General features: G+C 35.3%; 3 protein-coding genes across 3 annotated transcripts in view; all 3 read right to left on the reverse strand.

Annotated features, from left to right (window-relative positions):
- The window catches only part of parp1 (poly (ADP-ribose) polymerase 1), a 21,025-nt gene extending 9,547 nt beyond the window's left edge, over window positions 1-11,478 (reverse strand). The window contains exons 1-7 of the mRNA XM_016230841.1: window positions 11,441-11,478; window positions 10,583-10,664; window positions 10,108-10,224; window positions 8,445-8,621; window positions 8,175-8,349; window positions 1,259-1,399; window positions 750-992 (exon numbers count right to left, since the gene is read on the reverse strand). Coding sequence (XP_016086327.1) covers window positions 750-992; window positions 1,259-1,399; window positions 8,175-8,349; window positions 8,445-8,621; window positions 10,108-10,224; window positions 10,583-10,664; window positions 11,441-11,478 — 973 coding nt within the window. The remainder of the gene's footprint in view (window positions 1-749; window positions 993-1,258; window positions 1,400-8,174; window positions 8,350-8,444; window positions 8,622-10,107; window positions 10,225-10,582; window positions 10,665-11,440) is intronic.
- Window positions 6,413-6,958, reverse strand: LOC107549697 (poly [ADP-ribose] polymerase 1-like). The gene is made up of 2 exons (XM_016230871.1): window positions 6,765-6,958; window positions 6,413-6,669 (listed from the first exon to the last, which is right to left on the reverse strand). Exons 1-2 carry the CDS (start codon window positions 6,915-6,917, stop codon window positions 6,487-6,489), a joined length of 336 nt encoding a protein of 111 aa, XP_016086357.1. The 5' UTR covers window positions 6,918-6,958; the 3' UTR covers window positions 6,413-6,486.
- Window positions 11,479-14,454: 2,976 nt separating the features above from the next.
- LOC107549667 (poly [ADP-ribose] polymerase 1-like) overlaps window positions 14,455-16,538 on the reverse strand; it is a 3,934-nt gene continuing 1,850 nt past the window's right edge. The window contains exon 3 of the mRNA XM_016230842.1: window positions 14,455-14,483. Within this exon, the coding sequence (XP_016086328.1) occupies window positions 14,455-14,483 (29 nt within the window). The remainder of the gene's footprint in view (window positions 14,484-16,538) is intronic.

Here is a 16,538-nt window from a genome sequence, read left to right on the forward strand (position 1 = left end):
TAGATTTATGCTTTCAGTTCAAATGAAAATATTTGAAACATATACAGTAAAACTCGAGAAAATTGTAGCGCTCCAAAAAAATAAAAAATAAATAGTTCCTTGTACTGCAGGTGCATAGAGCCAGTAGGATATTTGAAAATGAGCGAAAGGGTGGCTAACCGCACACTGATCCACTCAAGACTAAAAAGCCTACAAAAACATTTTTAATTTTTATAAATTGCATTGTGCAAAAGTGCATGTGAATTAAAAAAAAAAAAAACATATACAGTATTAGTCAGTCAATATAAAATGGGGATTGTGCATTAACTGCTGTCAACCATGTCCATACACAAATGAGCGGTCTGAACTTGTTTACACAGCTCATTTTTTATTTTTATTTTTCCCACTTGTGTGCACCCCTGTATGTATGTGTGTATATACACACACACATTAAATATTTATATATAACATACAATAAGTAAAATGTTATATAATTATAATTTAATACATACATTATTTTTTTATAATAAATATAATTTTAATTATATCACAGCCTAACATGTTTCACCCAATAAAATCCTGCCTAAAATCATTTCCATATTTTGTTTCACTCTGAAACATTCTATTAAGTTAAATGCATTATGAATATAATTGAATGTCTTTCAGTAAAACCTAAATCATTACATTTCATCTGATGCAGGTGCATACAGGAGTCAAATATTTGATCATTGTTTATATGTTTTGCAGGAAAATTAAAATGCCTCTCTAACCTTCTTCCTCTTTGACTCTGCTGGTACTCTTTGAGGAATGAGCGCCAGTGGATTTGGAGGCTGGGGCTGCAGCCTGGGACTCGACTTTAACTTCAGCACCCCAGGGTGAGATGGCATGCAGGGAAATGAGCTCCTGGAGGGCCTTGCCGGACTCCTTGATGTCAGTGAGAATGTCCTCTGCCACCACACGCACACCTGCGTCCCTCACCTCCTCCATCTTCTTACTCATTTTTTCAATCTCCCCTGAAATACAAGAGGAACAGAGCAGGTTATTAATGACTTTCAAAGTAACACACGCCTACAAATAAATAAGTTGGCGAAAAACCAGAAGGGACAAATGTATTAATTGGCAAGTACAAGCAGGACACCTAGTTAACACGCACACCTCGTTTTGTACGGAGCATCCCTTATTTTAGTCAGTGTGCAAACATGCCAAACACAAACTCTGTCTACTTAGACAGCAAGGCAGCTCACTAGGGTTTGGAAAAGAGTTACAGAACATCACTCACTCTTGCTGCTGAGGCAGATAGCAGCTTTGTTGGCAGTGCCTGTGATTTTTCCTCCCAGTACTTCCACTGCAGTTTTCAGCTCATCTTTGTTCTTTCTAAGTTTTCCCACAGCCAGCAGCTTCAGCCCTGTCAGAGGCTTATCTAGATGACACATTGAGAAAAACAAACTTTACACTCATAAAAATTGAAAGAGCATAACATCATAGTAACCACTTAACTCGTTTGCCAAATTATCAGTTTTTAAGAGAATAATAAATAAAACTAGCCACAGACCCAAGCAACTGTCTAATATATGGCCATTTTGAGATCAGCTGGGTTTCCATCGATGTATTTTAATATGAATTTTGGAACATCACACAAGAAATTCTGAATGTAAACAGGGCTCCAGACAAAAAAATCAATAAGGAGCTATTGGCTCCTATAAGAAACCAAATTAGGCACCAAAAGTGTCACAGAATAAATGCATTTGATTTATTTATTTATTAATTTTTAACACTTTAACATTTCATTCATACTGTCATGTGCTTATGTCTCATATTTTCTGGTCTTTATTAGCATTTTAATCCATCTTGTAGATGTCCTGGGAACTAAGGTTCACTTAAAGTGGGAACTAAACGTCTTTTCCAACTTGAGAACTAGAGACAGTCACATAGAATTGTTTATTACACAGAATCTGTGCCAGTATCACGGCCCATAATTATTTCAGCATCACTAGGCTATTAAGTTTAGTTTGGGCTCCTCCTCAATGCATCCTATAAATGTTGTCATATGTTTTGCACACATCCAGTCTGTTTTTCTTCATTAGTAACAGGCAATTATATAGGTGGTGTTGAATTTTATCTTTAGCTCCTTTCTTATATAGACAACAGTTTAAGTAAAAATATGAATATGCAATATAGCTAATTTATTAAGCAAAATGGTCCTCTTTATAGGTATTTTTCTAGCTGACTAATATACCATTTGATGTCCATTCATGATTATTTCATACTATAGTAGTAAAGAGAAAGATATGATGGGTTCATGTGCTGCTTGAACAGAGGTGTTAAAGCGATCGCTCATGTGTTTATTTAAAGAGCGCCAAAACTGTATTTATTGTTTGAATTTCATTATGAATTTTGCAGAATTTTAAAGCTGATACTTTGTTTATTGAAAGGTAACAGATCACAAAGCTTATTGCAATTAAGTTATTAGATGGCAAGCGCGCTACAAATAATAGGAAGTTCACGCATTAACAGAACAAAGTATACTGACTAAAGAGCTTGATAACAAGAAGCCACATTAGTATAGATTATAAATGAGAATTGTTAACGATATTGTTAATGTCCACACAGCTGACAGCTTTACCTGTTGTAGTTGTGCATGAAATAGACACTGCTTTTCTGCACTTTAACTTCACACGTCTCCATTTTCGATCTCTCTCATGCTGCCACAGCTGGAGCTGCTTTTATCAGGTGTGACGTCAACACTGCTGTTTGGCAGAGATGAGGACTGTTTTTCCACTAAAACTTTGATGCGCATAGTCTCAGTTTATTACGTCAACATAACAAAAGATGTGATCGCAAAACAATCAGGAAAAAAGACAATAAGGCTTGTTTTAAGGCAATAAGGCAAATCATAACATGGAAATGTATATAGTCGTCAGTTGAGATCTAAAAGTAATATTTTTGTTCGCAAATGCGATCGTTTTAGGTGCAGTCTGGAGCCCTGAAACATCAAGATGCAAATAAAATGTTGTAATTTATTATTTATATTTATGTATTTATAGCCTCCCCAGTGTCAACAACTTTTATTTCCCACTATTTAATGCTTTATTTTCACAAATAAAATGTGTGAAAATATTAGATATTAGAAACTTAAAGAAAAATAAGAAATGTAGCTTTAGCAACTAACTGAAATAAATATTAAAATTAGTAAAACATAAAATTAAAGCTAAATAGAAAAACTAAAATAAATAAAACAACAATGAACAAAGCACAAACAATTCCTAAAACGTGTGTATGAAATGTGTATAAATATAAAAATAAAAGCTCAAAATTCCAAATATGAATACTATAATACTATATAAATAATAATAAAACAACACTGTTGCAACTTGACCAGAAAATACACAATCAATTATAAATATTTCTGTAACAAATTTTTACTAAATAACAAAATAAACGTGGCATTCTTTTTCATTTCAGCAATTTTGTGTGCATCTAACTTGCTATCATTATTTCAGGGGTTAAAGCAAAAAAAAAAAAATCCTGAGCCTGAACTTTTTTCTGGGGGTTGGGGGGGCGGACACATACACAGGGTTATTTGACAAACAAAAAAAGAAACGAACTAACGTATCTGCCATTGCCATTAGCCCTTGACAGGCTCAGACTACAGATTATGGTGGGATATTTGAAACAGCAATGCCAAGAAAGTTTACTCACTACAATATGGTGCAAACACATGTAACATTAGGATTAGTGGTCGACCGATATATCGGCTGATATTTGGCATTTTTCAAATATCGGCATCGGCCGATAAGTTTTCCTGTTTGGCCGATGCGTTTGAGGCGGGACTTTTATTTTGACGGCGCTGAGCATAGTGCTCACATTCTTCCTCTTGTTCGCCATCGTCGTTAACAGTTCTGTCTAATAAGGATAGAAGTCTGTCTAATAATCAGATAAAACGGTTAAACAAAGGAATTAAAATGTATACAAAGTATTATATTATTAGTAATAGAAAGGCAAACATTATAATACTTTCTCGTTTGCCGTCAGCATTCAGCAAATACGCATTTATATCATTTAATCTTTGAATGATCATCTTTGAATGAATAATGAACATTTAATTTCACAAACCTTGCTAACTTAGTTGAATCCAGCTGTGAGATCGTGTGACGTGTGCATTTGTATCCTGCATGATTGTGTGTTCTCTGCATTACGGTTGGTCCGTGTGAATTGAAAGCTGACAGGAGAGTTCAGCTTCACTGAAGACGAGCGATCGTAAACTCGTGATTTCAAATTATGCTGTGCTTTATGCATTTGCCCACTGTCATATTCATGTAATTTTCACTTGTGTGCTGTATGTAAAATGAGTGTTACCTTGACTTTATTTGAAAAAATATGATTCCCAATGCACACAAACTTCCCAGAATACTGCTGCCCTGCTGGTTACAGTATTTAGGCTACTTCCTTTTTAATTATATTTTTATTAAATATTTATTTATTTGTCATCTAAAGTATAAGTATGTTTATTTTACACATTTATTCTTTAATCCTTTTTCAAAGGATTTCAAATTTCTTGAATATTAATTAAAATAAATACAATTATATCGGCCATCGGCCACCCTGCTTTCCACGATATCGGCAGTCAAAAAACATATCGGTCGACCACTATTTAGGATGCTTTTGATATCATGTTTTGCTGGTTAGCTTTGTCCTTGACATGTACAAGATGACCTACAATCTAAAACATGACATTTCTGAAATTGTTTTGTTCAAAAGAAATAATGGTAAATTAAATACTAGGAAATTAATATAAAATAGGAAATATACAAAGACAGTTTACTACGGAAACTACAGTTCAGTTCAATTAACAACAACAAAAACATTAAAATGGTCCAAGAACTGTTAACTTAAACAGGGTTCGTACCATAGACTGTATAAAAACAGGTTTGTACAGATACTGCAAAATAAAATTCCAGGACTTTCAAGGACTTGCACTACTTTTTTGGTTTTTAAGAACTAAAATCAGATCTCACTAATCAATCAATGTTGTTATTATCTTTCAAATTCTAATAAATAAACTAATAAAACAAAATGGTACAAATAAAGTGCAGCACATGCAAAGAATGCAATGGCTGTGGCAAATTTACCATTTGAAAGGATACTATGGCAAAGTTACCGCTTTCCTTATCCAAACTGATTTTTGAATAAAAAAAGAATGAAAAGCTATATCATACACTTGGGAAATTATGAGCTTTATCACGCTCATAGACACTAGGGATGCGACACTAGAACGAGACAATGTTTTAATACTTTAAGAGATTTTCAAATGACAAAATATTTGTCTTTTAATCACAAAAAGTAAAACAATGCACTTTTTATTTTGAAATGTTTTAACTAATCTAGTGCTTAACTTATGATTATTTTGCTAATCAAGTAATCTACTGATTATTTTGACAAGTGAGTAATCTGATATTTTTTTAGTAATACAAATAGAACTAAGTGGAAAAACAGGCTTTAATATGACTATATATATATATATATAAAGTAACAATGAGGCGATAATAATTGGCCTCAAATAAAGTATCAAAACCAAGTACATGGTTTTATTGAACAACATTGTTGAATACATAATATAATATGCCTATATTATAACAAATACCTGCAGAGGGTGCCAATGGCTTGGTGATATTTCATGTGATTCAACAACGTTTAAATCCATTTAATTGTAATATTTGGCCACATGCAAAGTCAGAAACTTTTATTTTGAAATCGTGATGTACAATAAATCGCATATTTAGAAATATGTTGATGTATTCTCTCCTGTGTTGGCATAGGTTTAAATGATTTACGTTACAAATCAATGGAGTTTTCCCAGCTGAACGTTAAAGCAACACTCACCGCATACATAGAGGAAGAGTTTAGCCCCTTTCACACATATAGTCTTTACTGGTAAATTACCATTAAGAGATCATGTGTGAACAGGACCTTTTCAAAAATCCCGGTAAATTCGTTCTGGCAATCATATCGTTCTTATGGAGATGGCTTGATTACTCTGAGCTGTTAACAAAGCTCCGCTGCTTTTTAAATAGCTTTTCTATGTAAATATGACGCTAGATGGAAATCTTTGAACATTGCGCCTCACAGCTTTTTCAATGTGTCGCGCTCAAGAACCAGGCTTCTTTTCCATTCATCAGCTGCGACTCTGCAGTTGGATACTATTATGCGCGTCTCATGTTTATAAGAGCAAAAACTTCTGATTGGCTAGTAATGTTTAGTTTGGTTGAGAGTGAAAGCTGTGCTCCTCTCATACATTGGTAGGCGAACTCATGAACTCGAACGTGATATCAACAAGTCTTTTTAAATGTAGACGACTATCTTTTTTCTTTCTTTCTGCAGCCAAACGCTGCACGATGGAGATCCGGCACGGTGCCGGAGAACTTGCCCTGTTATTTGTGTGTGCATCTGCTGTTCAGTAAAAAAAAAACACTAAATAAACCCCAGTATTTCTCAAGGTTTCTCTCAGAATCACTGACCTGCAGGCACCTCAGTGAGGTTATTACTGGTGGCAGTGGATGCACTCGGGGCAGCTGAGGTCACAGTAGCAGCAGCAGACGAAGGGGTGGGGGCTGCAGGAGGGGCATCTTTGGGGAACACACGGTCCTGCCGTTTAAACTTAAACTTCTTCAGGAATGGAATCTCACTGAACTCCTAAAGAGGAATAACATTTGCAAGACATGTTAGGTGCTGAAATTCACCTGCATGCAGATGTGAATATCCAACTACCACAGATCTACAGCACTTACCTTAGGAGTGACCCAGTCTTTGCGATCAGGCGTCTGAGTCTTGAATACACACTTGGTCCACGCAGAGATGTCTCCAGTACAGTAGTATGCATCACTCTTAAACACAAGCTGCCCTTTGCAAGTCTCACAAGGCGTCAAGGACCCAAAAGCCATGCAGTCTGAAAGCCGGTCTATGATCTGTCAATTAAACAGTCACATTTCATTAGAGAAATGACACCCAAAGTCATAGACCATTTAGGGATGTTCATTTTAACCGGTTAACCGTTAACCAACCGTAAGAATTTTTGACCGATTAACACAATCAGATAAACGGTTTAAAAAGTAATTTTTTCCCCCAGTAATTTATAAAAGTATTTAAAAAGGTTTGCTGCATGGTTAAAATACGCTACGTGTATTAAAAAAAAAAATTTTTTAGGGGGAAAAAAACCTAAGTCGCATTTTATTATTTCATAATAAAGTATCAAAACCAAGTACATGGTTTTATTGAACAACATTGTTGAATACATAATATAATATGCCTATATTATAACAAATACCTGCAGAGGGTGCCAATGGCTTGGTGATATTTCATGTGATTCAACAACGTTTAAATCCATTTAATTGTAATATTTGGCCACATGCAAAGTCAGAAACTTTTATTTTGAAATCGTGATGTACAATAAATCGCATATTTAGAAATATGTTGATGTATTCTCTCCTGTGTTGGCATAGGTTTAAATGATTTACGTTACAAATCAATGGAGTTTTCCCAGCTGAACGTTAAGCAACACTCACCGCATACATAGAGGAAGAGTTTAGCCCCTTTCACACATATAGTCTTTACTGGTAAATTACCATTAAGAGATCATGTGTGAACAGGACCTTTTCAAAAATCCCGGTAAATTCGTTCTGGCAATCATATCGTTCTTATGGAGATGGCTTGATTACTCTGAGCTGTTAACAAAGCTCCGCTGCTTTTTAAATAGCTTTTCTATGTAAATATGACGCTAGATGGAAATCTTTGAACATTGCGCCTCACAGCTTTTTCAATGTGTCGCGCTCAAGAACCAGGCTTCTTTTCCATTCATCAGCTGCGACTCTGCAGTTGGATACTATTATGCGCGTCTCATGTTTATAAGAGCAAAAACTTCTGATTGGCTAGTAATGTTTAGTTTGGTTGAGAGTGAAAGCTGTGCTCCTCTCATACATTGGTAGGCGAACTCATGAACTCGAACGTGATATCAACAAGTCTTTTTAAATGTAGACGACTATCTTTTTTTCTTTCTTTCTGCAGCCAAACGCTGCACGATGGAGATCCGGCACGGTGCCGGAGAACTTGCCCTGTTATTTGTGTGTGCATCTGCTGTTCAGTAAAAAAAAAACACTAAATAAACCCCAGTATTTCTCAAGGTTTCTCTCAGAATCACTGACCTGCAGGCACCTCAGTGAGGTTATTACTGGTGGCAGTGGATGCACTCGGGGCAGCTGAGGTCACAGTAGCAGCAGCAGACGAAGGGGTGGGGGCTGCAGGAGGGGCATCTTTGGGGAACACACGGTCCTGCCGTTTAAACTTAAACTTCTTCAGGAATGGAATCTCACTGAACTCCTAAAGAGGAATAACATTTGCAAGACATGTTAGGTGCTGAAATTCACCTGCATGCAGATGTGAATATCCAACTACCACAGATCTACAGCACTTACCTTAGGAGTGACCCAGTCTTTGCGATCAGGCGTCTGAGTCTTGAATACACACTTGGTCCACGCAGAGATGTCTCCAGTACAGTAGTATGCATCACTCTTAAACACAAGCTGCCCTTTGCAAGTCTCACAAGGCGTCAAGGACCCAAAAGCCATGCAGTCTGAAAGCCGGTCTATGATCTGTCAATTAAACAGTCACATTTCATTAGAGAAATGACACCCAAAGTCATAGACCATTTAGGGATGTTCATTTTAACCGGTTAACCGTTAACCGACCGTAAGAATTTTTGACCGATTAACACAATCAGATAAACGGTTTAAAAAGTAATTTTTTCCCCCAGTAATTTATAAAAGTATTTAAAAAGGTTTGCTGCATGGTTAAAATACGCTACGTGTATTAAAAAAAAAAATTTTTTAGGGGGAAAAAAACCTAAGTCGCATTTTATTATTTCATTCAGAAATAGGCCTACTGCCGACACGAAATGTTTACAAACATTATAATTAACGCTGTAAACATAGCTAGGCTATTTTAGTTCCCCTAACTCCACAACAAATCCTTTCAGTTAACAGTATTTAGAAAAGAACAAGAATTTAAAATATAAGAAGCTATAGCAATATAAACGACAAGCCAAAACGAATTCATTTAGGCTAAAACGAAACTGAAACCAACGTTGGGTCTCTCATTTGACACAAAATCAAATGTTTCCGAATTCGCGATGTATGTGAATGGCAAATTATTATTTATTATGTAGCCTACTTCACTCGCGTTCCAATATCCAGGTAAAACTAAATGTTTTGCATAACATCACGGCGGTACGGTGATAACACAACAGATTTTACTACATATTTGAACTGAGCAGTGTATTTTTTCCCATCTGTTTGACTGATTGTATTTTATTATGATAATTAACAGATTGCATTGTCAAGGTAGCAAAGCTTAACTGTGTGCGTGCATGCCGCGCAATCACTTGAATTTTTTCCTTCTAACAGTGGAAGCTCCTACTCCTTTTAGTCATAAAGATAATCAGAATTGTAAAAGGTTTGCTTTTATTTGTGTACATTCACAATAAAAACAAATCTTTGTGCTTTTGTAAAATAAGCCTAAAGAAAAATAGGATGTCGCATTCTGCCGTCTGGTTTCCTTTTGCACAGCACAAAAATGAACTGAAACTCTGCATACTAGGCTACTTGTAGCAGTTTTTCTTTCGTTTTCTTAATTTATTATTCAAGTAAAAATATATTTCTCATCTAGGTCTATTTATTATTATTATTATATATTATTATTATTTATATATATTAGGCCTAGCTTTATTATGTTTTTCTCCACTCGCAGAAGACCTACAGATGCGTGATGTGATGAATGTCAATCCTCATGTTCTGTTGTTTGCTGCTTTTTGTGCATGTAAAATTAATCCCCGGGAAACAAATGTTAGTATTTTTAACGGGTCACAGACACTTATCCTTTCTAATTTAAAATAATCTTGTCGGTAAACGGTTAATAATCGGTTAACGGGAAAAATAACCGAAATGAACATCCCTAAGACCAATAGTGAAAGTAGTCACAGATTCTCTTTGGTATCTGACGTTTGATGCTGCTATTGAAATTGACAGTCGGACAGTGGTCAAATCAGCACATCAGTACAATTTTTCTGTTTGTCACACCTACATTTGACTCCCCAGAGGGAACCTCCTGATTGTTGGCAATAAGCAGTTCCTTCATGTCATTGATGGAGCAGAATTTCTTCAGCTTGTCCTTAATTCCCCAGATCAGCTGGCTTTGCTCCTAGAATACAGCAAGAACCAGACAAAAGCATTTTCAGACTGATATACTTTCTAATTTACAGAAAAAAAAATGTTGTGAGAAAACACTATAGTCTCAATTCTACAGACAGCACAACTAATGTAATAAAATTATTAGGTCTGTTCTGGAAATAGACAAAGAACTTAATGCAAATCATAACATTTAATAAAAAAATTCAATAATTCCATATAATCTTGTTAAGATAATAAATAGAATCAGCTAAAATGTAAAAGCGTGCATCAAAATCTCTACATTATATTGGTGCAAATTCATTTGTTACTAGGCAAAAGTTATCTATAATAATCCGAGCCATATGAAAGATATCAGAAACAACTCATACCTTCAGTTTCAGCTCCAGTTTTTCATCTTCTTTCTTCTGTTTCTTGGAGACTCCTCCATCTACATCATCTATCTTTCTCTTTCTGAGAAAGAAAACACATTAAAAAAATAAAAAAACACTATGAATACACAATGTATTGCATTTATATCCCAAGGACAATACTTGAAAATTCAGTTCTTTGCAGCATATTGATTCTGAATGGTCAGCTGTAGTTTTCACTTGCTATTTCTTCTGTATAATGATGCTAAATTGTATAACTTACCATTGACCCAGGCAACTAATAACCTACACAGCATTATGATTAACTAAAGCTACTACAAATACATTTAATTGAAATAAAGATTGAATAAAATAAAATACAAGTATTAGATGAAAAACACCTAAAAAAAAATCTATTAGAAATGCTGCCACTGCAACTAACTGAAATAAAAAAAGCTAAATATAAATGAAAAATAACAACTAAAAAATATATAAAAGTGAAAGCTAATTAATATTAAAAATATTAAATATCTTTAATATAAACAATACTAAAATAACACTTGTTAGTTGTGTCTATATTTGTAAGTAGTCTTGTAATAAGCAAGTTAAATGTACAGTCATCACCACAAACTCTTTCAGGGCGATCAGGTGCACATACGTGTACAATGTACAGACAGATATTATTGAACAGCTGACTCGATGCCTTTTACATCAATAAAAAGGAGCATTCTTATTATAAACCCAAGCTGATCCAAGATCTGATCACCTGATCTGAATGGTGAAAATCTTTCCACCTTGTGGATCTGAGTTAATCCTACAGAGAGAATTTGGTCTCCTCCGAGTGTGTGTTAGAACCCAGAGGCTCTTCTATCAGTGGACCTCATTAGAAGATTATCAGTCCGCTGAGTCACAGTCATGCCTGGACAGGATCCTTTATCTGGTGGCCATCATAATGCAGATCATTAATTAATCACCTCATGACAGACATCAAAGCTGATCTCAGCAGCACCACTGTGCCTACTTCCCCTCCAGAATGTAATTAACGCACATTTGGGTGGCAATAATGGGCACCAGAGGTCAAATCAAACACAAACAAGACCATTCCTCCCATTAGAATGAAAGGCTTATAAAAGCCCATATCACAGCTACAGGTGAAAAGCGACACGGGGAGAGAGAAAATAAATGAATATAGATGTGGCATCTTTTGCTAATGGATGCACAAACTTTTCCAAGTAGATCCAAAGAAGTCAAATGCATTGGCAGAACATAGGCAAACAACATCAAGCGACGAGTGGCATCTCAAAGCAATAACATACGAAGCATACAACGACAGAGACTTGGTAGGTACATTAATGCTTACTTTTAAATAGATATTTATTATTTAAAAAAATTAACTAAATTGATTGATTTTTTTTTACTTTATCATTTATATTTATATATGTATAGATTAATCTTTTTTTTTTTAAATAATACTTTTATTCAGCAAGGATGCATTAAATTGATCAAAAGTGACTCAAGTATGTGTATATATATATATATATATATATCAAAAGATTCATTATCAAATAATTGATCATTGATTTAATTAATTAATAACTTTCTATTATTTAAAGCCTGCTTTTGTTTTCCACAAAACCAAAACAATATTACAACAATTTCTGAAAGATCAAGTGACACTGAAGACTGGAGTAATGGGAACAATCACAGGAATACATTTCATTTGAATATTTTTAATATATTAAATGATTTTACATTGTAATAATATTTCACAATATTACTCTTAAATGAATACTGTATATTAATATAAAATATAATTATATAAATACTATTGTTACATACATTTCTATACATTTATTTATAAATTAGTACATGGACATTGAAGTGATAAGGGACCTGTATGCTTTTAACAACTCTTCTTTTATTATTGTGTTTACTTTGACAAGCAAAACTTTCAGAGACGTAACACTGAAAGACACATTTCAGACAGTGAAAAGTAAAGGCAAACAAACAAATCATTTTAATGCAAAACTTAAAGGGTTAGTTCACCCAAAAATGAAAATTAGCTTGTGTTTTACTCACCCTCGAGGCATCCTAGGTGTATATGACTTTCTTCTTTCAGACAAATCCAGTCGGAGTTATATTAAAAATGGTCTTTGATCTTTCAAGCTCTATCATTGCAGTCAGCGGGTGTTGCAGTTGAACAGTCCACAAGTCGTCAAATAAAGCGCGCGCATTCAAAATAAAACATGCCTTACAAGGCTCCGGGGGTGAACAAAAACCTCCTGTTGCGAATCCATGTGTTTTTGTAAGAAAAATATCCATGTTTCAAACGTAATAAACACTTTTCTCTCACTTCCGGTATCCGTCATACGCAGAAGCTGTTTTTATTTTATGTTTGTTTTACTTACAAAAAAACACATGGATTCGCTACAGGAGGCCTTTACTCACCCCCCCGGAGCCGTGTGAGGCACGTTTTATTTTGAATGCACGCGCTTTATTTGACGACTTGTGGGACTGTTCAACTGCTATTTATAGTGATGATCCAATCAAGATTTTTAGACATTTATTCAGGGCCTGAATTTAATTTTAGAAAATTAATTCTTCTCTTAGGTGACTCTTGTGAAAGGATTTTATTTATTTTTTTTTCATTTGAGAGGTGGAGGGGGGCATTTTTCAAAAATCTATATTTCTCTCACCTAAATGTTTGATCATGCACTGTATGTGTTTTTACAATCGTGTTATTGTTGCACAATTGCTTGCACTGCTCAAGCCTGATTTTGTGAGCTGTATGTGAGGTTCACACATACTCCGTTTGCAGTGCGTATGTAGTCCATATGTGTGGTACAGAAGCAGCACGGACTGTGCTTTCACACAAGAGTCTTCTCCTGATCTGTGGCTGTTTACCACAAACAACATTTATCCATTATTTTGATTTTAATTCCAAACATTGTTACTTAAGGCTTTTTCAATATTGTGATTCTTTTTTTACACAGTACATTAATACAATCTTTCATCAATTAGTCTATGCTTTTTACTTTTGCATTTACTTCTAGATTTATATATTAAGTTGCTAAAGCAAAACATTTAAACTACTTTCTTACGTTATCACAAACATTCTAAATTAAAACTTACCATTGACAGAAACAGTCAGCTCTACTGCCTTTTCTTTTGCATTTAAATCTTTATTACAAGCAATCCTGCGGTTCATAAAGAACTTTAATTAAGAACTTAAAACTTATTGCCCTGTTTATCTAACAGTGCTCTTTTCCTTTAAACCTAGCCAAAAAGCCATAGCCTGTGTTGACTGTGAAACACAGTAGACTTTAATTATATGCATTATATGCACTACATTTTTGTGTCAATGCATGATCATATTTACAGCAAACAATGCGCTGTTATTTTAATTCAGCGCATGAGGCGCAGCAAAAATAGACTGCGAAAACGATCTCTGCACTGCTGCAGACGCCGCTCCTAAACGCACTGCCAGACCGCAACCGTGTGTGCAGTGAGAACGCTGTAATCCATTAACATTAGTGCAGAAAAAATACGCACCACATACGCACTGCAAACAAAGTAATGTGAACCTGGCGTTATGTGTGTGCGCTGCGAGTGTGCATGAGTGCACGGTTCTCTTAGGTGACTCTTGTGAAAGGATTTTATTTATTTTTTTTTCATTTGAGAGGTGGAGGGGGGCATTTTTCAAAAATCTATATTTCTCTCACCTAAATGTTTGATCATGCACTGTATGTGTTTTTACAATCGTGTTATTGTTGCACAATTGCTTGCACTGCTCAAGCCTGATTTTGTGAGCTGTATGTGAGGTTCACACATACTCCGTTTGCAGTGCGTATGTAGTCCATATGTGTGGTACAGAAGCAGCACGGACTGTGCTTTCACACAAGAGTCTTCTCCTGATCTGTGGCTGTTTACCACAAACAACATTTATCCATTATTTTGATTTTAATTCCAAACATTGTTACTTAAGGCTTTTTCAATATTGTGATTCTTTTTTTACACAGTACATTAATACAATCTTTCATCAATTAGTCTATGCTTTTTACTTTTGCATTTACTTCTAGATTTATATATTAAGTTGCTAAAGCAAAACATTTAAACTACTTTCTTACGTCATCACAAACATTCTAAATTAAAACTTACCATTGACAGAAACAGTCAGCTCTACTGCCTTTTCTTTTGCATTTAAATCTTTATTACAAACAATCCTGCTATTCATAAAGTTCATGTTTTCCTACCTCCACGAGTGCCATCTATTATTGCCTTGTTTATCTAACAGTGCTCTTTTCCTTTAAACCTAGCCAAAAAGCCATAGCCTATGTGTTGACTGTGAAACACAGTAGACTTTAATTATATGCATTATATGCACTACATTTTTGTGTCAATGCATGATCATATTTACAGCAAACAATGCGCTGTTATTTTAATTCAGCGCATGAGGCGCAGCAAAAATAGACTGCGAAAACGATCTCTGCACTGCTGCAGACGCCGCTCCTAAACGCACTGCCAGACCGCAACCGTGTGTGCAGTGTGAACGCTGTAATCCATTAACATTAGTGCAGAAAAAATACGCACCACATACGCACTGCAAACAAAGTAATGTGAACCTGGCGTTATGTGTGTGCGCTGCGAGTGTGCATGAGTGCACGGTCTCCAGGAGAGCATGCGAGCGTTGAATGGTTTAAACACTGGCAAGAATTAAAAAGAAAAAAATTCAATGTATAAACTTTAGTGACGATGCGACACTGCCTCGATAGTGCAAGTGACAATTCCTGTGTCAACAGTGCAGCATGCAGCTCGCTTACAGTGCAGACGCGATGTGATTTGAAGACATTTGCATTTTGAGAGAGAAAGCGCGCGCGGTGATTCACTCACGCGGTTTGTGAAATTATGTCTCACAGAAACTTTTTCAAATGACTAAGTTATCTAATGAAGAAATAGGAATTGTACCTCACCTAAAGCATTATAATTATTTCACCCATGCCGGACAGAGACTGATACGGCGCCACTGCGTGTCATGCCAAACCTCTCACGTGACCTCAGCTTGAGATCGGCCTTATGAGATCGGCCTTTTTAGAGACCGCCGATCAATCATCCCAAAGCGATTATCGGCCGATTGTGATCGGTAGCCGATCAATCGGAGCACCCCTAATTTTTTATATAACACCGACTGGATTCGTCTGAAAGAAGAAAGTCATATACACATAGGATGCTTCGAGGGTGAGTAAAACACAGTCTAATTTTCATTTTTGGGTGAACTAACCCTTCAATATCTGATTTTCAATAATCATTTTTCTTCCTTACTTGGTTTTATGTTCACAGGTCAAAATGAATCAGTATTTTGCCAACTTCACATTCTCGACGACTCTCTTCAATACCTACACGACTTTTATGAATGACACCTTTTATGAAAATAACACCTTTTTGCAGTTGGCCACAGAATAAAATATACTATTGTAGTATTTCACTGTAATAGAAAAAAATTGAGTATTTAAGAAAAATTTTATAATTTTTATTTTAAAGTACAACTGCAAAAGAAAAATAGTAATATTTTTGGCTGTATTAAATGTAGTAATTTTCGAACATTACAAATCAAATCATAGGGAGCCTTTAACATTTTGTTGACATAAGCACTTCTCATTACAAATTGGGGAAAAAGGTTGGTGCATGTTGTGTTCCCAAATGCTCATTATAAGCGACCCAAACTGACAACACATTCAGAGATGAGCAGCATTAACTGTGAACCGAGCCGCTCTGAGACACTGAATCATGTGCATGTAAAAAAACACAGAGCCACATTTCACTCTGAAACATGGAGTGCATATATTTATTTCATTTGCAGCCTTTACGATTTGATAATTGCACTCATATTGCAGTCTCTGTTTTATTAAAATTAAGCATGTAGCCCTACTTGTGATAGACTACTGTAGATAACAATACTTTGCTCATGTTTTGAAACGTA

Source organism: Sinocyclocheilus grahami, unplaced genomic scaffold (assembly GCF_001515645.1).
Source record: "Sinocyclocheilus grahami isolate Dianchi unplaced genomic scaffold, SAMN03320097.WGS_v1.1 scaffold378.1, whole genome shotgun sequence".
Lineage (NCBI taxonomy): Eukaryota > Metazoa > Chordata > Actinopteri > Cypriniformes > Cyprinidae > Sinocyclocheilus > Sinocyclocheilus grahami.

Bases quoted from the DNA above. Each gene is read 5' to 3' on its own strand.
- LOC107549697 (XM_016230871.1), bottom strand. From the start codon at position 6,917: ATGGCTTTTGGGTCCTTGACGCCTTGTGAGACTTGCAAAGGGCAGCTT. The intron at 6,670-6,764 runs GTAAGTGCTGTA...ATTCCTCTTTAG, and splicing joins AAGACTGGGTCACTCCTAAG to GAGTTCAGTGAGATTCCATT.